Here is a 19,552-nt window from a genome sequence, read left to right as displayed (position 1 = left end):
ATGAAGCCGCAGCTGACTGGATTGTGGACCGGCGAAGCCATCAGCCCCCCAAATGGCAGACCTCGGTTCAGCGCAAACATCAGTTCTCGTCCGGAGAGGCCGCGTCAGTTACGTCACCTCTCACGACTCCTGCACCGCGTCCGCTATGTATTGCATTTAGGTTATAAAATGACAGTCTGTCATCTCAGTCGATTGCGAGATACCTGACACGTGACTCCGCGAGCGGCTCGGTGCCGGCGCGGGCCGGCCGAGTTGCGGGCGGCCGACCGGCGGACGCCGCTCCCGCGCGGGCCGGCTACGACGAAGGCACACACCACACACGCCACTCACCACACGCTACACACGGAGTATGCAAACCGGCGGACGGTGGCGCCGTCGCCGTCGGGGGGGGGGGGGGAGGCCGGCGGGGCCCCGAGTGACCTGCGGCCAAAGCCGGCCCCGCCGGTGGCTACCAGCCCCGCCTCGCGCTCCAGCCTCTCCGCTCACTCGACGCGCACCTTGAACACTGGCGAGATCTTCTGCGCCATGGCGTACAGCTGGTGGAAGTTCTGCACGGCCAGGTAGACGAGGCCGAGGTAGGCAGCGATGGCGGCCGTGGCGGCCAGGTCGAACACGGCCGGCTTCACCTGGTAGGCGGTCACCTGCCCGCGCGTGGCGTCGTACAGCACCCAGTCGGGCTGGCGACGGTCGGCGCTCAGCGACGACACGCGCACGTCGTGCAGGTCCCTGTAGCGGCGCCCCCAGCCACCCGGTTAGAGCGACGGCGAGCGCAGGGGGCATGTGACGTACGCGGCAGGACCGGGCGGAACGTCACACTATCAACATAGGCTGACCTGACCGGTGGTATCCTTGACACGGAAAGAGGTGCCGACTTAAAAATTCACAAAGAACAACGCGGGAATAAAAGTGCGCAAACTGGGACCGGTCGTAGAAAACAAAGAACATAGCTCGATTGCGCTTCTGGACAGCCTCGACGCCGAGACTCCGTGTGCCGGAGGATCAGGTCGGATCAGGCGATCAGTTGATCAGACGAGCGTCACTGCCGATCGTCTGTGGCAGCGACCGGGAGCGGGGTCACGGCTGTGACCGGGAGCGGGGTCATGGCTGTGACCGGGAGCGGGGTCACGGCTGTGTCCGGGCGCGGGATCACGGATGTTACCGGGCGCGGGGTCACGGTTGTGACCGGGCGCGGGGTCACGGCTGTGACCGGGCGGGGTCATGGTTGTGACCGGGCGGGGTCACGGTTGTGACCGGGCGCGGGGTTACGGCTGTGACCGGGCGGGGCCACGGTTGTGACCGGGCGCGGGGTCACGGTTGTGACCGGGAGCGGGGTCACGGCTGTGACCGGGAGCGGGGTCACGGCTGTGTCCGGGCGCGGGATCACGGATGTTACCGGGCGCGGGGTCACGGTTGTGACCGGGCGCGGGGTCACGGCTGTGACCGGGCGGGGTCATGGTTGTGACCGGGCGGGGTCACGGTTGTGACCGGGAGCGGGGTCACGGCTGTGTCCGGGCGCGGGATCACGGATGTTACCGGGCGCGGGGTCACGGTTGTGACCGGGCGCGGGGTCACGGCTGTGACCGGGCGGGGTCCATGGTTGTGGACCGGGCGGGGTCACGGTTGTGACCGGGCGCGGGGTTACGGCTGTGACCGGGCGGGGCCACGGTTGTGACCGGGCGCGGGGTCACGGTTGTGACCGGGAGCGGGGTCACGGCTGTGACCGGGAGCGGGAGTGAGGTTCACCTCTGTAGGGCGGCCTTGAGACTGGCCACCACGTGGTGGGAGGCGTCGGTGAGCAGCTGGGCCGGCCGCGGTACCGACGTCAGGTAGTCAAGCCAGCCGCGCACCGCCTCTTCCGAGACGGCCTGCAACAGAAAACGAGGGAGGGTTCCTCAGCGCCCCCCTGGCCAGCACGCGCTGCCCACACCGGGTCCCTGCTGCGGCCCGACATCGGCTCTGTATTTCCCAACAGTTTGTTAAATTGATATTCTAAATCTCGGTAGGGGAGAATTGACAACGTTTGTCATCCCACATGCTGTCTGTGTCAATACCAAATGACAGTGGGCGTATCACTCCAAAAGAAAATAATTCAAATAACACGTGCAGCAGCACTGCTTCGGTACATGTAGGGTCCGACATTGAGTCATATACTGCAATTCATATTTCGATTCGAACGTACCACTGTCGGGTGGAGAAAATATGACACCCGTAGACTGTTGCACACTGCACCGAAAACGAGCATCCAAATATCCGACCTCAGACAAGCGACCAACCAGTACTCTTTCCAGCCATCACGTTCACAAGCCCTCGCGGACACCGCATTAGCCACGTGGGTGATGGCAAGACCGCCAGCACACATCCGAGCTGACGACAACTCAAACTGTTGACCACCGAGCGCGGTCCCGCGAGGTTCGCCGCGCGTGCTCACCATCTCGTCAGTGAAGAGGAGCGGCGGCGCGGCGGCGTGCGGCGGCGCGCGCAGGTCGAACATGACGCGCGCCAGCGCCTCAGCCACCACGCGCGTGTTGCGCACCAGCCGCGCCTCGTCCAGCGCCGGCCGCGTGTCGAGCAGCGAGCGCAGCGACGGGTCCCAGGCGGCCTGGCGGCGCCGGCGCCGTCAGCACACGGCGGCGGGGGTGGCGGCGTCACGCCACAATCCGGCCACAGCTGGCTCTGATCGCTCCCAGGGCCGGGGCGGGACTGCCCTCGCGCGGGCGCCGGCCCCACACTGGGGCCGACTCACGGATAACGCGCACTCTGCACAGTTTCCTACGCTAGCGTAATTCCAGGGCTCCCGAACAGGCTACAGCACCACCACAAAAATGGGCAGCTGGAATGACTGTTGAGCATCACATTCACAACATTGGTCTTTATTAAAGCGATGGTCAATTGTTATGCCTGAGCCAACGCACGCCTGAGCCGCCTCATCTACTCCTAGCCAATCACTTTTGTTCCCTTCCGTGCCTGCCACGCGACCTGACCGGCGCCGCCCGGCGGTCGACCCACCTGGTAGTGCGAGAGTGTGAAGGCCGGCAGTCGGCGCATGCTGAACTGCTCGTGCTCCCAGGCGAGCGTGCGGTCGCCCAGGTTGATCTTCTTGTGCACCATGCTGACGTTCAGGCCGGGCGCAACGTCAGCGGCGGCCGAGCGCAGCGCCTGCGGGCGGCGGGGTCGGCGTCACGCGCCGAGCAGACGGCCGCTGTGGGCGCCGGCTGCCCGGCCAGCGCCGAGCTCGGCGGCCGCGGCGTCAAGGACGGCTCACGCTCACACGACTGTCGCAGCGGCCGGCGGAGGGCGCGGCGGGACTGAGCCGCGGCCGCCGCTCAGCCGCTGAGGCAAGTCAGCTACCCTCTGACCAATCGATCCGGTCAGTCGCGTCACGAGTCCAGTGACGCCTCTCCGCAGACAATACTCAGGAGCGGGCGGGGCAGCTCAGGAGCGGGCGGGACAGCTCAGGAGCAGACCAGCTCAGGAGCGGGCGGGGCAGCTCAGGAGCGGAACAACAGCACGGGCGACGGAGCGGCCGCGCTGCGAGCACACCGGCGACGCGAGCCGTACCTGGAAGAATTTGTCGCCCGAGCTGTCCGGCTTCGGCGGCTTCGACACGTGCAGGCTGAGCGAGTCGCCTTGCGCCAGGCTGTCCAGGCACAGCACGAACTGCACGCCCTGCCGAACGGACCGTACCGAGTCATCACATCACCCAGCGTGAGCCGTGCAAAGTGTGCACGAGCCAGGTCCGGCGGAGTGGAGCGTGCGACAACGGGCGACGTTTCCCGAGCAACGGAAGGGTTCATAGCGCCGCCACACGGCGTTTCACACGTTTGCGGGCCGGTCCTCATGGGCCGACCGCAACATCCGCTCGCGCCACGTGCCGAGCGCTCTTCCGCACCGCAAAACCACGGCCGTTCGCCATCCGCTCCGGGGAGCAAGGGCAGCCTGTATCAGAGAGCAGACGGACTGGCCAGGGCGCCAGAGTCCGCGTCACGACAGCGGAACGGGGAGAGCGCGTGAGTACCCGGGCGTCCATCCCGCCTCCTGCCCCGGCCCGGCAGCGGCACGGGTCGGCCCAGCAGGCGTCCCCGCCCCCACCTGCGAGGCGGCCGTCTCCAGGCTGTCGCCGTGCTCGTCCAGCCAGTGCCGGCTGCCGGCGTAGTTCAGCTTGCCGGCCGCCGTCAGCAGCAGCACCAGGTTGAGCCGTGGGTGCGTGCTGCGGCTGCGGTACAGCTTGCTGAGCAGACGCGACAGCTCCAGCAGCATCGTCACGCCCGAGCCGTTCGAGTCGGCGCCCATCGAAAGCTCCTGGGGTAAGGTAGGCGCAGCATGACGCAGCGCGCGCGTTTGGCATGCCACCGACAGGCCGCGACAGTGTTGGCAGCGTCTGATGCACTGCGTGCAGACAGGCACGAGCGACACAAACACACATTCCTAATTCTGTGCACCTAGACTCGTCCTTTCTGAAGCGTACGCCACAGTTGTTAGCCCGAAGCCGACCACCTCGTGCCTGCCCGCCCCGCGCCCTTCGCGTCCCCGCGTGCCGCGCAGCCCGGGACGTCACGCAGCCTTGGGCCGCGACCCGCTTGTCGACAGCAGCGCCGCCGCCACTGACCGGCGCGGCGGCCATGGCGTCGTAGTGGGCCACCAGCAGCACGGTGGGCAGCTGCTCCTCCACGCCGATGCCGTGCAGCCGGCCCTCGACGTTGTGCTGCTGGGCGGCGGCCAGCGGGGCGCTCTGGGGCCCGGCCGCCTCCAGCTGGAAGCCCGTGGACAGGACGGAGGCCAGCAGCGCTGCGGCGGAGGGCGGCACGTCGACCTGGGTCACGCTGGGTCACGTCGCATGCCAGGGCTGCGCGCAGGCTCCACAGGGCGCCATCCGGGTAGTGTCGCCCGCACAACATGTGGAGAGCGGCGAGGCTGGTCGTGGTGCGGCTGCGGTCGGCACATCTGATCCCACCCCCATCCCCGCCCCTCCGTTCCACCACACGGCCACGCGGCACCGCATCCAAGTGCTGATACCGGTAAGCGACGTACCGTAACCCCGTGGGCGTCAAGAGCAGTGGCTGCCGTGTCGTCTGTTCCAGTCTGGTCTAGCGCCTGCACCAGACAGCGGAAACCCTACCTCCAGTGGCTGCATCATACTCTCAGCATTCGCCCACGACAGCAGGAATACCGGCCTTGAGGCCTTGATTCTCTGTAAGGTATCCAACAGCGGGGCACCGCACTCGAGACTCCGAGCCTCCGTAAGGTACCCGACAGCCGAGTACGGTGTCTCACACGTCATGCGACAGGACACCACTCACCCGGCGTCTGTGCGGACCAGCGGGCCGCTGGCATACCTTCGGTGGCCGAGCGGGAGGCGGCGGAAGCGCTGCCGTGCTCGATGGACGCGTACATCTCGGCCGCTTCTGGCGTCTCCACGGCGAAGAAGATGGGCATGCCGAAGGACTCGGACATCAGGTACTGCTCCACCGACTGCAGAGTCTGCGACATCGTGATCCCCGGGCACGCCGGTCAGGAGAAGAAGACGTATCGGCTCACACAGCTCAGCAACTCGCGATATTGTTTCAGGAAGTGTTCCACGATTATATGGGGTTTTGAACTAAAAAAGCCATCTTGAAGGCCTTTCAGTGTTGTTTACAATCTTACCCTTGTTAAGACTTAAGCCCCTTAAGAGATACACGTCCAAGAAAACGGGAGCAGGCACATCAGAGAGTATTTCAAGGTCACCTTGGCCTTCGTGGCATCATAATGATGTCATTCAAATTCTGCCATTCCATAAGCCATCGGCGATCAAGGCCAAGAAGAACATAATTGTCAAGGCGTTCATATCTGGCGTCGTGAGTGCGATTTTCTGATACAACAGCCGTCAATTGGCCCTCTATCAATGCTCCGCAAGGTACAATGACGTTATCAAACTATGACGCGTTGCGCAACATATTCACTCAACAGAAAATTTTCCTGTCTGAAGCAGTCACTTCCGCTTTAAAAAAATACCCACAGGTTTAAGTGAGCTTGTTTCATCATACCTGATGCTTGCTTCAATATCTTTAAATGTGAAGCATGCCCTTTGACAGAAACTCAGCTGAGTCGTTGCGGCATGACCAGCACCCCGAGCCCCATCTTCCGCCAGCCGTCATGAAGTGAACGTATCACACACTGTGTTGCATAATGGCCCACCACAAAGCCTATACACGTGCCTTCCGGACGTTCATTCAGCCTGGTGCAGGTAGTTCAAATATCTATCACAAGCATTATCACATACACAAAATTATAACAGTCCCTGTATGTGTGCAGACTCCAAGCAAAATAGGTAAAAGCACCTGACAGCATGGTTCGACCCTAAACCATGACTGACTGATTCACTGTGAGCTGAACCACTTTCCTGTCACATGTAGCGCGTGGGAAAACCCTTAGCGGCCAAAGCGTCTTGTCATGTCATTGGGGCTTCACGACACACGCAGCTACTGAGGCTACATGGCGCCGCCTGCCTCTCATCCTGGCAGAAAGGTCGGGCACCGCGGGAAATCGAACCCCGCACCTCTAGTTTCCCAGATGCGCAGTGGTTAACGCTGATGTGTTAACGCTGATGCGTTAACCACTACACTACCGGCATCCTCTATGTGCCCTCTGTGAATATTTAGCACGGAATGAGAAACACCACGAACAGCAAGCAAGACCACATGCTAATATGTAATACCTGGTATATATATATATATATATATATATATATATATATATATATATAATATGTATATATATACCAGACATGCCAGATTTGATAGAGTGATAGATGAGCACACCACAGCTCCCTGTCACATGCTCCCCACCTCACGGTGCTCCTTGGTTATCTGATGGAGTGCTTCTGGCATCAGTATCAGCAGTCCACCCGGGCCCTTCGCCAGGATGTTCTGCACGGACTCTAGCGTCAGCTTTCCAAGTCGTACTATAAGACACTGACGCGACGGCGTAGACGAGAGCTGAGTGGCTGCCTCCAGACTCAGCATGGATGAACGGCTTCCTGTAACATGAAACAGAGATGTCTTTGAAGAGATCAGGCTTGTTAAAAAAGTTTTGAACTACATTTTTTTTACCTATGGCTGAGCAGATGATTTTGATCATGACAAAGTAGTTTGTCAGCCACAACAAAGTGCTAATATCAGAAATATTGTGCCTTCTGAGCTTTGCCTTCCACTGCACATTGCGGATTTAAATGTTGTAATGAAATCATGTGGTACTCACTTCCTGCTGGGAAGTGAGTACCACATGATCAAAGGAATATAGTACCAAAATATCAAAGGAAAAAACAAAGCCTACAGTCTACAGAGAATGCTCTTAGAAAAAAGAAAGGCAAATAGTCAGTCAGAACATGGTGCAGCCTTCCAGGTATTTCATAAAAGGATGCCATTTTGGTAGCCCTAATCCATTTCAGAGGCCAAAGCTATAAGTAAGCCTCATTGCGTGCTCACACAATATAGGACCATATGCCACAGATGGTGCCAATCATTGTTTCTCACATGCCAGTCAGGTAAGGCCAGCAAGAGGCTCTTTTGGGTACAGGACAAGAAAATAATCATATTTAAGTTTTCTATATATTTCATAACCATATTCATTTCACTCTCTTGAACTTCATCTTCATCATATTTTCCTGAAGTCATTTCTGCACATGGCTGTTATCATTACTAGAAAGACCAAGAGTTAAGAGAATCTTGTCCAGTCTATCAGCAAACTCTCAACTTAAGCAAAATGGCTGAACAATATCATCAAAATTTAACTATATCTAACCACAGATACATGGTTCAAGCAGCTTTTCGCAAGCAGCATTTTGAGAGCTGCACTGCATGCTTTCCAGATGTTTCGTTTATATAAATGTGCTCAATTTATCAGAGCATTTCTGCAACATGGCCACAAACAAATCCATGTGAACCATGACTCATATGAGAAGGAAATTTATCATACCTGAATTAATTTCCTTAAGTTCTAAGACCTTTGGAAAAGATAGTTTGAAATGCATACTTCTATTCAGCACAGCACATAGAAAGAAACACATCAATATGTTCCAGGACAATTCTGAGCCCATGTGGTGCCTCCACTGTGGTGCCAGTTCACTCACTGTGTCTGCTATATTTCATACAATGATATAACCATCCTGAATAAGACACCACCAGGGTAACTATGTGCACTGCATAGGCTACAAAACATTAAGGGCAAGATGTTAAGAAAGTTAAATGCCATCTTGCAAGTCAAATAACTCACAAATAGGTGGTTAAGTAACATTGAAACAATTTCCTTTTTTGAAAACATGGAGTATTGTTAGAATGAGGGTAGTCCTCATTCACCACATACAATTACTAAAACTGCTAGCTATCAGCCAGCTTTAAAAAATCCATGTGAAATGTCATTTGCAAATGCAATACCTCCCAACCTCAGTACTATTTTTAGAAGAGAATGCCACATTTAGATACTAGTCTGCAAACTATGGAAATATGCCAAGACGATGTGTGGGCACACAAAATCCTGTCCTACATATAACAGCAACTTACACCATTAAGCACACACTTGATTAACCTTAGCCCAAACATCATGATAAGCCATCAGATTTGGTTATTTTCTGCAATCTCACCATGTTTGTATTGTTAACACATTATGATATGCTCAATAGTCCAATTCAATAATTTCTGCCCCAATACTTTTATACTTGCACACAACTTGCAAATGCACCCCTCTCTGGCCAAATGAGATCCTAACAAGCTCTGCCATAGTTTGCAGACTGTTTTATGTGATAACAACACAATGAATATCACACACATCAACTGAAATGCCCATCATCATAAATCACTTTTCATGGCAATTATCACAAAACTGGACCTCAACCACATCATAGTAACATGCCATCTATTTAGGCATTTATTGATTGCAGTTTTGCACATCCTCAGTAACACAATGAATCAGCATCTACTATAATTCTGATCGCATAGCCCGCTTCCATTCTGGTTGCCCCATGCAGCACGAACAGTCTTTTAGACAAGAGTGTATGTTAGCATGCTGACTGGAAAAAATTACAGTTGGCTTTATTTGTGCACCAATACTGCCTAGCCATAAAAGGATGTCTCTGTGATAGAAATTATTTCACAACTGATGACAGAATTTCCCTAACATAAAACTCACCGAATGAAGAACCTGACAGATCGAATTGCTGAAGCCTGAAGACCGGTATTTCGTGTGCGCCACGAACGGGCGACGTCACTAGGAGCAGGATAGGAACAAATGCAAAGAGTAACCAGTGGAATCTAAATGCTTCCAAGACATCATGAAGCTCCATTTCCACGATATCACCGAGTGCTGTGAATTATTGCTAAGTAGTGGGGTGGCTCAATGGGATACGTCCCTTCACCCCACCACAGCAATCACAACGTTGCCTGCTGAGTGATCGCTGTTTCGACGCGGCGAGGAAATAGTCACTTGCGATTCGCAAGTGCCGCAATTTGAGCTGCAAAATTTTCCCTACCATTCTCTGCTGTATCATGAGCTTAGTGCATATAAACAACACATTTAAATTATTGATCCCGATTCAACGAGAATTAAAAGACAAAAAATATTAAAGTTATCAAAATCTGTCGAATAACATCAGCGCGGCATGTGCTGTAAGAGCCGTGGTACAAACTTCTTTACAGTCCATAGCACCCAAATTAATCTGGTAGCTTTTCCACGAGAGGCAAAAGAAGCTGCTACAGAGAGAAGGGAATGCGTTGCAATATCGTGTGATTAGAGGTTTCTTTTGTGTGAGCAGCGCTTTGTGTAAAATAGTCGGCATAGGGGTTATCGGGTTTCTTTTTTCAAAGCGTCCCCTTATAAGATAGGGAAGACTGATTGAAGTCCTCGTGAAAGGTGAGAGAATAAAATGATTGTACCCCTGTTATGTGAAAGTCGATTTGTAGAACATCTTACTCTGCGGCGCATTGGTAGCGTCATGGGGGAATTACCTTGTATTTATGATTGCCTTTTTGCTGCTGTGTAGGCATAAATGGCATCTCTGAAATATTTGATAGAACTTCTCATGCTGTTGATGGTGCCATGATTTCTGAAGCACTTACACGGGTTGTTTCTCTTTTCTGCCTGTGTGCTTTGTTGCTGGGCTCCCTTTAGAGTGCAGCACATTGCATTTTCCAAGTTCTTTATGTGTTGGGTATAGGTATACATTGGTACCTAATGTTAAAAAGAGCATTGTACATCATTTGTTGGGTTTAATGTGGAACATATTGTAGATAATTATAAAACAGGTAGATTCATGCTCCTACCTTACAATTTTAATAATAAGGATAGCAAGGTCCTGATTGTGGCACACACTGCCACTTTGACCCCTCCCCCCCTCCCCCAGTGCTGTTTCTGTGGTACCATTACATGGTCACAATATTATGGCTCATCAAGAACCATAAACATGCATGGGGCCAAGGTTACAGTAACAATGCAATGAAATACATTACTGATGTGTAGGTATGTTTATAAAACAGCTGAGAAAAGTTCAGAACATAGCCTAAACTAGCCCAACCTAACCTAACCTGATCTAACCTAACCCAACCCAACCTAACCTAACCTAACCTGACCTAACCTAGCCTAACCTAACCTAACCTAACCTAACCTAACCTAACCTAACCTAACCTAACCTAACCTAACCTAACCTAACCTAACCTAACCTTCCCACCCTATCCCCTTCAACCCAGTGTCCCATTGGTGCCCATGTTCCATGCCATATACATGTAATGCATTAGCAATTTTTGTTTAGCCACCCAGTAATGTTGTGATCATGTGTAGCAATGGTGCCAGGGTCGCAGTTGCTGCATGTTTGCAGCTCTCTGATGTTTGCTATTGTAGTTGTTTCAGTTCCAAGCTAAGAATTTAGATAACCTGTTTAATTATTAATTACCATATGTTTTGCCTTAAAAAACAGTTGATGTACAATGCTCTTTTTTAACATTATGTAGCAGTGTTTACCATGGCCATGTATGGTACTTTAATGATGCTCTTAAAAAGGTCCAAAAAGTCTTACTAAGGAGAGTTTCCTATAGCATAGAAAGTTCTGACTAAGGCATGCAACTGATCAGCTATATAAGTCCAAAATTCCTGAACATGCTTGGTCTTGTGTTTTTCTACATCACACCACAAAGTTGTGCTTTAACACACTCATTACAAAAGTACCTTTGAATGGTACTGAGCTGTCCTTTGATGTATGTATTGGACAAGGTATAACTTAACTATGACACTGTAAATAAGAAGAAAATCAGTGAAAATGTACCAAGTAGGCAAAAAGAAATATGATATGCTCGAGTATGTACTGATTTTATCAGTGTTATTTGAGTAGGCATGATCTTATTTTTATGATGATAAAATGCACATTGGCTTGGAGGTACTTTCTCCTGGAACTATTGGTTGTATGATCCTAGGCTGTGCCATGCACACCAGGGGTGTAGTTAACAACTCAGTCAGGGGGGCTTCATCCCCACCCAGGTTGGGCTGCAGCCCCCTCCCCCTCCCTCCCCCAATAATTGGTCATTCTCTCTCTTGCTGTATATAGGAAGGATGACCTAAGTTGATAGGTTATTACCAAGCTGAGTTTTGTTATGTTGGCTCAAAATATCCCAGTGTCACCAACTTCTTCTTCACTTCACTCTTCTTCAACTTCACTCTGAGTCATATGTCTGTCCAACTGTGCCTTGAATATGCTTTTATGGCAGAGGGCATCTTGGTAGGTTCAGTACTTCAATAATTTATGGCTTCTTCCTGGGCATATCTGCACCTGTGCAAGTCTGCCAAGCAGGTATCTGATAAGACCGCAAGGATGTATTCCTAGGATGTGACCGTGTTTTTGTTCTTACAAGCATTTTCATTGGAGGCACTGGCATGCACCCCTTTTTGGAGTTGTGTGTGTTCATGATGGTTAGAGCATCTATTATACTGTCCTGAGTCATGTTGATGATGTCTTATGTCTGCAAAGATGGTCCTGGCTCTTTGTTCCTTTGCTCCTGTCCAGGGTGGACAGTGCCTATCCTACAGTGCAGCCTCCAGAGCCCCTTTGTTTGGTTTTGGTCAGGATGAGCAGTATCTGTAATCTTAATTCTGCCTCAGCCCTGCTCTTCCCCCTCCCCCCCCCCTCCCCCAGTGGTCTGCCACTGGCCAGATGTGGGTGTCAGTAACATAGCCTCAGCATCAGCCTCCTGTAATATGATCCCTGTCTCAGCCCCCCCCCCCCCCCCCCCCCCCCAGGGATCTGTCACGGGCAGGATGAGGGTGTCTGCAGTGCAGCCTCAGCCTCCTGTAATACTATCCCTGTCTCCATCCCCCAGGGATCTGTCACTATCAGGGATAAAGGTGCCTGTAATGTAGCTTCAGCATCCTGTAATATGATCCCTGTCTCATCCCTCCCCCAAGTTATCTGTCACTGCCAGCATCAGGGTGCCTGTAATGTAGCCTCAGCCTCCTGTAATACCATCCCTGTCTGAGTCCCCCAGGGAGCTGTCACTATCAGGGATAAGGGTGCCTGTAATGTAGCCTCAGCCTCCATAATATGATCACTGTGTCGGTCCCCCCAGGGATCTGTCGCTGGCAGGATAAGGGTGCCTGTAATGTAGCCTCGGCCTCCATAATATGATCGCTGTGTCAGTCCCCCGAGGGATCTGTCGCTGGCAGGATAAGGGTGCCTGTAATGTAGCCTCAGCCTCCAGAATACGATCGCTGTCTCAGTCCCCCAGGGATCTGTCACTGACAGGATAAGGGTGGCTGTGACACGGCCTCTTCCTCCGAGATTGCCTCGGCGACGGCCGGTGTGGGTGACGCGTCTGCTGGCCGCCAGATATGATCCCGATGTCTCGTCACCTGGGCCAAGGCAGTCAGCAGACGCGGCAGACGGAGCTGGACGAGATATGGGGCGACCTGCTGCGCGGCATCGAGCAGGTGTACAGTGGCCAGTCGATGGGCCGCGAGCGCTACCTCCAGCTCTACACCCTCGTCTACAACTACTGCACCAGCGTGCAGCAGCAGACGCAGCCGTCCAGTTCGCGCGCCTCGTCGGCCAAGTCCAAGAAGAGCAGCACGTGTCACAGTGGCGCGCAGATTGTCGGCCATGAACTCTACAAGCGACTCAGGGAGTTCTTCAAGGGGTACCTGATGAGGCTACTCAAGGTGAGCCTTCGGTGCGTTGTGTGGGCGTTCGCGCTGGATCCCGGTGCCCAACGAGTGCTTGCCGCCGCCCGGCTCGCTCCCCTCGGGCTGCACGCCGGGAGCTGGCGGCGGCCGGCCGTGATGGTGGGCTCCTGATCTCGCCAGAAGGGGCGTCCCGAGCCGATCCTGTCCCGCGTGAGGGGAGTGCAGGGTCGCCCGTGCTGACGCCGCCCCGTCCGCGGCCCGCGTCCGCAGGGCGGCAAGGAGCTGATGGATGAGCCGGTGCTGCAGTTCTACACAAAGAACTGGAGCGAGTACCAGTTCAGCTCCAACGTGCTGAACGGCGTGTGCGCCTACATCAACCGGCACTGGGTGCGGCGCGAGCTGGAGGAGGGCCGCAAGGACATCTACGAGGTGTATCAGCTGGCGCTAGACACGTGGCGCGAGCATCTCTTCAAGCCGCTACACAAACAGGTGGGTCGGCGAACCACCAGCAGGCACGTCGAACGTAGCCCTGGTGCGCGTGATTGGCAGCCACGTGCAGCCGGCCGCTGGTGGGGGCAGCCGGGCTCGCGGGCTGCTGTGCCGACGGTGGAGTTCTTTGTGATCGGTGGCTCTTTGTCGCGGTGCCAAGGCGCTTGGCAGGATGCGTTGCGCGGGCGGGTAGTGCGCCGCGCCGAGGAGAGGGGGGCTCTTGGAACGGCAGGCCGCGCTTTTTGTCCGGAAGCTATTTTTGTCCGACTGCCCGCAACCGCCGACGGAGTCTGACCGCTGCTGCAATGGATTCAGAATTTCCGTTAACCATTGGGAGCCCATTTTGTTCTGACTGGCATTTGTTTTAACGTATATCATGTGTGGTACTGTAAACCTTTTAAACGTCATTTCGTCCTTAATGGCTTATGTGATAATGCACATCGTGTGTTTTTCAGTGATGGTGCTTCAGAATGTATTGAGGCGTCACACATTCACGACACACCTTACCACCTTGCACCAAATCCCGCAGTGGGTCCCTTCTGTGCCTTCGGCAGCCCGGTGTCACAATGGGCACGCGCTGTGGCCCGCTGCGTGTCGCGTCAGTGTCTCTGACACACTAGTGACGCTCGCTCGGCCGCGGCCGTTTTCAGGTGACGAACGCCGTGTTGAAGCTCATCGAACGGGAGAGGAACGGAGAGACCATAAACACGCGGCTAGTTAGCGGCGTCATCAACAGCTACGTTGAGCTCGGTAAGAGCTCCGGGCGCTGCCTCGCGCCTCGTACCGGTCGGCAATCGGGACACGCATCGGTGCGCTGGGCCAAATTGCTACAAGCCAAGTGTCTCGGCACCTGCCTGCGTGTTGTAAATTACGTTGGAGCTCGCCGTGTTGGCGATGTTTCGGCGCTGCGCTGCGGGCGGTTCGCACACCATTCATATCAGCTCTGACGCGGGGTCACGCAGCGACTGACTTCGCCGTGCGTCGACTGTGCGCTGGCGTGCTGCGCATGAGACTCGGCTCAGGTCGGGTCGGGTCTGGGCGGGTCATAGAGTGCCGCGGCTGGATGACCGGCACCGGCCCGTCGCAGGTCTCAAGGACGAGGAGCCAGGCCCCAAGGGCATCAACCTGTCTGTGTACCGGGAGTCGTTCGAGAAGGTGTTCCTCGAGGACACGGAGCGCTACTACACCCGCGAGAGCACAGAGTTCATCAGCCAGAACCCCATCACCGAGTACCTGCGCAAGGTGAGTGGACCCGGGCGCCGGCAGCGTCCGACGGCGGCGGCCAGCGGCTGCTGTTCCGTGCCGCTAAACGACGCCAAATGGCCGGGACGCTTCATGATGCTTTTTGTGTGTTTGACGGCGCATGCTCAATTTAGCAAGCGACGTTTGAAATTTGAATGGCTCGCTTGATCGCCGGGTTGTGTGTGCATCCACTCTAACATCCAGCTCCGTTAATCTGCCACGCCAGACGCGTGTACGCTCAGCGTTCCATGAGGTAGCTGCTCGAGCTGTCCTTTTGTTGACATCTCCTGACCTCCCGCCAGCGTGGGGCTGCCTGACGCCCCCGCTACGTGGTGTCGTGACATCGTCTTTACACAGTGACCCCCTACGTCATCATCGGCACCCACGTCACTTCTCCTGGCATGCTGCTCATGACCTCCGTTGACGGGGAGCTACGGCTCTGCCCGGCCGGTGTCACGATCCTGCATCACGCGGTGTACCTGAGGTCCGGCCGCTGGTGCGGCCCCTACCTCGCCTCCCCATGGCCCCGGTCTCCCCTGATGCTTCCCGTCTCAGCGGTGCCCCCCATCGGTGCCTTTGTTCCCATGGTCCCAGCAGTGCCTCGCCGTGGCTCGAGTGGTGCTTCCCGTGGCTCCAGCAGTATCTCACCGTGGCTCCAGCGACGCCTCCCCTAATGCTCCCCGTCCCAGCGGTGCCTCCCAGCAGTGGCTGCCTGTGGTCCCAGCGGTGCCCGCCCCCCCCCCCCCCCGTAATGCTCCCCCGTCCCAGCGGCGCCTCCCAGCAGTGCCTCCCCGTGGTGTTTGCGCTGTCTGGCCGAGCTCGGCCGCTGACGCGCCGCGCCGGCCGGCCCGGCAGGCGGAGCTCCGGCTGCAGGAGGAGCAGCGCCGCGTCCAGCTCTACCTGCACGAGAGCACGCACGACAAGCTGGCCTCCAGCTGCGAGCGCGTGCTCATCCAGCGCCGGCTCGAGACGCTGCACGCCGAGTTCCAGAACCTGCTCAACGACGACAAAAACGACGACCTGGAGCGCATGTTCAACCTGGTGTCGCGGTGAGTAGTGTCCTGTGTTTTCGCTGGCTTTTAGCGTCATCTTGTTCTGTCACCCATACTTTCTGAGGATTAAGGTCGTGTGGCGTGTCCACCGAGACTTCTTTATATCACGCGACGTATAAAAAATCCGCTGGTCACCAGCACTGAAGATCCATTCCCGCAGAATCGCTGGTGGCGGGCACGACGAAGGGCGATGTTGTGCGGCGTGTGCTGGCGTTGGCCGCGTCTGCGTCTGACTGTGCGACCCCTGGTCCCCTTCCCAGGATACCGGACGGCCTGAGTGAGCTGAGGACCATACTGGAGAACCACATCGTCAACCAGGGCATCCAGGCCATCGAGAAGATCGGCGACGACGCCTCGAACGTGAGCCGCTCGTCCTCGTGTGCCGGACACTACTGCCCAGTCATGCCGCTGGCGGCTCTGGTTCCCCACAGCCTACTTTGGACATGATAGGAAAACGCTCCTAACACTGCCTCATCTTGAAAATGTCAGTTGTGTTCGCTTGTGACAGAAAGTAACCGTACATAGGAGTGAAAGTGTCGCCACGCGCTGCATTTCACTGTAAAATAATGACCTCACGTCAAAAATGCTCAGGCTGCGCATAGTTATGGGCCGAAATGTTCCTGGCGCACGTGTGATATCGCTCGGTTAGGAAGACGGTGACGCTACTTTGCGCTCATCTAGTTCGGTTGCCGTGATCACCGTTTTTGAGATGAACAGCCTTGCCTGGAGCGTCCTGTCGCTGTTTGAATGGGGTGTCAAGCTGGAATGGGGAGGGATGTCTGTTTCGCTTGCCGATATGGTCGGTTGCCGCAGCCTTCGTCCTTGTTCTGGGCAGGACCCCAAGGAGTACGTGCAGACGATATTGAACGTGCAGCGCAAGTACAATGAAATGGTGCAGGGCGCCTTCAAAAACGACGCGGGCTTCATCGCGGCGCTGGACAAGGCGTGCGGCAAGTTCATCAACAACAACCCCGTCACAAAGGACGCCAAGTCGTCGAAGAGCCCCGAGCTGTTAGCCAGGTGCGCGGTCGGCGATGCTCGGCCGCGGGTCGGCCGGCCGGGCGGACCGAGCGGACCGGGCGGCGCCGGCAGGTCTCTCTGGCAGGGGTGGGGCGCGCGGCCTGACCACTCAGAGGTCGTCCGCAGTAGAGATCCGACTGGAACGGCGTAATTGAGTAACGGCTGGCTAAACGGCTAAAATGAAAATGGCTGAAATGGCTAAAATGAAAAACGGCTGCAGTTCCGCAGAGCAGTTCAGTGGTGTGTCATGGTTCTGGAACGGCGGGTGCGCACTTCGTGTTGCAGGTACTGTTGTGTGTCGTGGTTCTGGAACGGCAGGCGCGCACGTTGTGTTTGTGTTGCAGGTACTGTGATCTGCTGCTGCGGAAGAGCAGCAAAAACCCGGAGGAGACAGAGCTCGAGGACATACTCAACCAAGTGGTGAGTCGGGAGCGGGGGCCATGGGTGGTGAGTCTGGAGCGGGGGCCGTCGGGGGTGAGTCGGGAGCGGGGGCCGTCGGTGGTGAGTCGGGAGCGGGGGCCGTCGGGGTGCGTCGGGAGCGGGGGGCCGTCGGTGGTGAGTCTGGAGCGGGGGCCGTCGGTGGTGAGTCTGGAGCGGGGGCCGTCGGGGGGTGAGTCTTCTGGAGCGGGGGCCGTCGGTGGTGAGTCTGAAGCGGGGGTCGTCGGGGGTGAGTCTTTTGGAGCGGGGGCCGTCGGTGGTGAGTCTGGAGCGGGGGTCGTCGGGGGTGAGTCTTTTGGAGCGGGGGGCCGTCGGTGGTGAGTCGGGAGCGGGGGCCATCAGTGGTGAGTCGGGAGCGGGGGGCCATCGGTGGTAGGTCGGGAGCGGGGGCCGTCGGGGGTGCGTCGGGAGCGGGGGCCGTCGGGGGTGCGTCGGGAGCGGGGGCCGTCGGGGTGCGTCGGGAGCGGGGGCCGTCGGGGGTGCGTCGGGAGCGGGGGCCGTCGGGGGTGAGTCTGGAGCGGGGGCCGTCGGTGGTGAGTCTGGAGCGGGGGCCGTCGGGGGTGAGTCTTCTGGAGCGGGGGCCGTCGGTGGTGAGTCTGAAGCGGGGGTCGTCGGGGGTGAGTCTTTTGGAGCGGGGGTCGTCGGTGGTGAGTCTGGAGCGGGGGTCGTCGGGGGTGAGTCTTTTGGAGCGGGGGCCGTCGGTGGTGAGTCGGGAGCGGGGGCCATCAGTGGTGAGTCGGGAGCGGGGGCCATCAACAATGAGTCGGGAGCGGGGGGGAGGGGAGGGGCTATGGGGTAGAGGCCGTAGGCAGTGACCCCAAAGCCGGGGTGTTATAGCATGAAAAATATCGACATCCCTGCCACCCAAGTGGCCGAATATTGGAACACTGTGACTCCGACCCTTGTCTCCAAAGGCTCCCGTCTGCTGATGTGCATGCGGACGTGACCTTGGAGCTGGGGGCAGGTTTTTCCCAGCGCGCGCCGGCAACAGGGCGTAACCACACAAAGGCGTTGATCGTCATCAGAAACCGCTGTTTGATATGTGTTGCGTATGGTGAACACCTTATGATGTCATTATTCCCTTTGCAGATGTTGAAATGGAATTTCTGAGTGCCCGCGACTTTGGTTGATTCATGATTGTCGTAGTTGGACAGAATCATGTAGCTCTTCTACTGAGGCGTTTTGCTGTCATCTACTGACACCGCAATACGTTTGAGAGTTAACCCCAACTTAAAGAACTCGCTTGTGGCGTCGAGCTCACCAGATAAGCTGACTCGGAAGAACACAAAACCGTCATCATTGAGTCACTTCCGCCGACGTGTTCACCAGTTCCTTGTGCATTCGTTCCGTTCGTACCCTACATCGTGCACACCGCCCTTGCAGATGATCGTCTTCAAGTATATTGAGGACAAGGATGTCTTTCAAACCTTCTACAGCAAGATGCTGGCTAAGCGTCTGGTGCAGCAAATGTCGGCCAGTGACGACGCCGAGGCCTCGATGATATCCAAGCTAAAGCAGGCCTGCGGCTACGAGTACACGTGCAAGCTGCAGCGCATGTTCCAAGTGAGTGTCCGCCGGTGGGCAGAGCTGGCGGTCTTGTGGGTGGCGAGGCTGTCTTGACGACGGTGGGCGCGTCGCCGCTGTCGCGCGCTTCCGGGCCTGCTGGACGGGCCGCGCGGCTCCGATCTCACCGCCGGCGGCCGTGCCGCCCGCAGGACGTGGGCATATCGAAGGGCCTGAACGACGACTTCCGGCGGCGTCACAGCAGCGCGGCCGACAGCAGCCAGGGCCTGGACCTGGACTTCAGCATCCAGGTGTGCTCGTCCGGCTCCTGGCCCTTCACGCAGTCGGCCACGTTCCTGCTCCCGCAGCAGGTCAGTATGCTCGGCCGGCCGGTGTCGCTCCGGTCCGGGCTGTCCTCCTCCGAGTGTTGGCGGAGATACCACCCGTCAGCGTGGTTTTTACAGTTCGAAAATTCAGTTTAGTTAAGTTCACAGCTCAGATTGTTGGCAGGAAGTGTTGCGCACAGTTTGGTCGCTGTAGAAATTCGCTGAATCTCTTTGTGATGGGTCGAAAAAGTGCGTAAAAGGGACATGGTACGAGGCTGATTGTTCCGTTAGCCACTATTTTTGCCTTGGTGTGCCCTCGAGTGCAATGCCATCAGCGCCATCTTGCAG

At 56.3% G+C, this 19,552-nt stretch overlaps 2 protein-coding genes across 2 annotated transcripts; one reads left to right on the top strand and one right to left on the bottom strand.

The window, feature by feature from the left end:
• Nucleotides 1-130: 130 nt before the first annotated feature.
• Nucleotides 131-9,408, bottom strand: LOC119100987 (nicalin). The gene is made up of 10 exons (XM_037224221.1): nt 9,163-9,408; nt 6,825-7,015; nt 5,334-5,478; nt 4,607-4,785; nt 4,090-4,299; nt 3,559-3,666; nt 3,007-3,156; nt 2,429-2,599; nt 1,744-1,865; nt 131-726 (listed from the first exon to the last, which is right to left on the bottom strand). Exons 1-10 carry the CDS (start codon nt 9,314-9,316, stop codon nt 483-485), a joined length of 1,674 nt encoding a protein of 557 aa, XP_037080116.1. The 5' UTR covers nt 9,317-9,408; the 3' UTR covers nt 131-482.
• A 327-nt stretch (nt 9,409-9,735) lies between these two features.
• LOC119101631 (cullin-1) lies at nt 9,736-19,249 on the top strand (the record flags this gene model as incomplete). Its single annotated transcript, XM_037225032.1, is given in 11 exon segments — nt 9,736-9,882; nt 12,842-13,170; nt 13,405-13,623; nt 14,274-14,373; nt 14,711-14,865; nt 15,721-15,914; nt 16,178-16,277; nt 16,753-16,937; nt 17,282-17,357; nt 18,759-18,938; nt 19,091-19,249. Coding segments are annotated over 10 exon segments (1,695 nt in total), but the record flags the coding sequence as incomplete, so codon positions are not given.
• Between the last annotated feature and the right edge of the window lie 303 nt (nt 19,250-19,552).

Source organism: Pollicipes pollicipes, unplaced genomic scaffold, assembly GCF_011947565.3.
Source record: "Pollicipes pollicipes isolate AB1234 unplaced genomic scaffold, Ppol_2.1 Scaffold_4881;HRSCAF=5763_pilon_pilon_pilon, whole genome shotgun sequence".
NCBI classification, from domain to species: Eukaryota; Metazoa; Arthropoda; class Thecostraca; order Pollicipedomorpha; family Pollicipedidae; genus Pollicipes; species Pollicipes pollicipes.
This window is presented reverse-complemented; position numbering and strand designations above follow the sequence as displayed.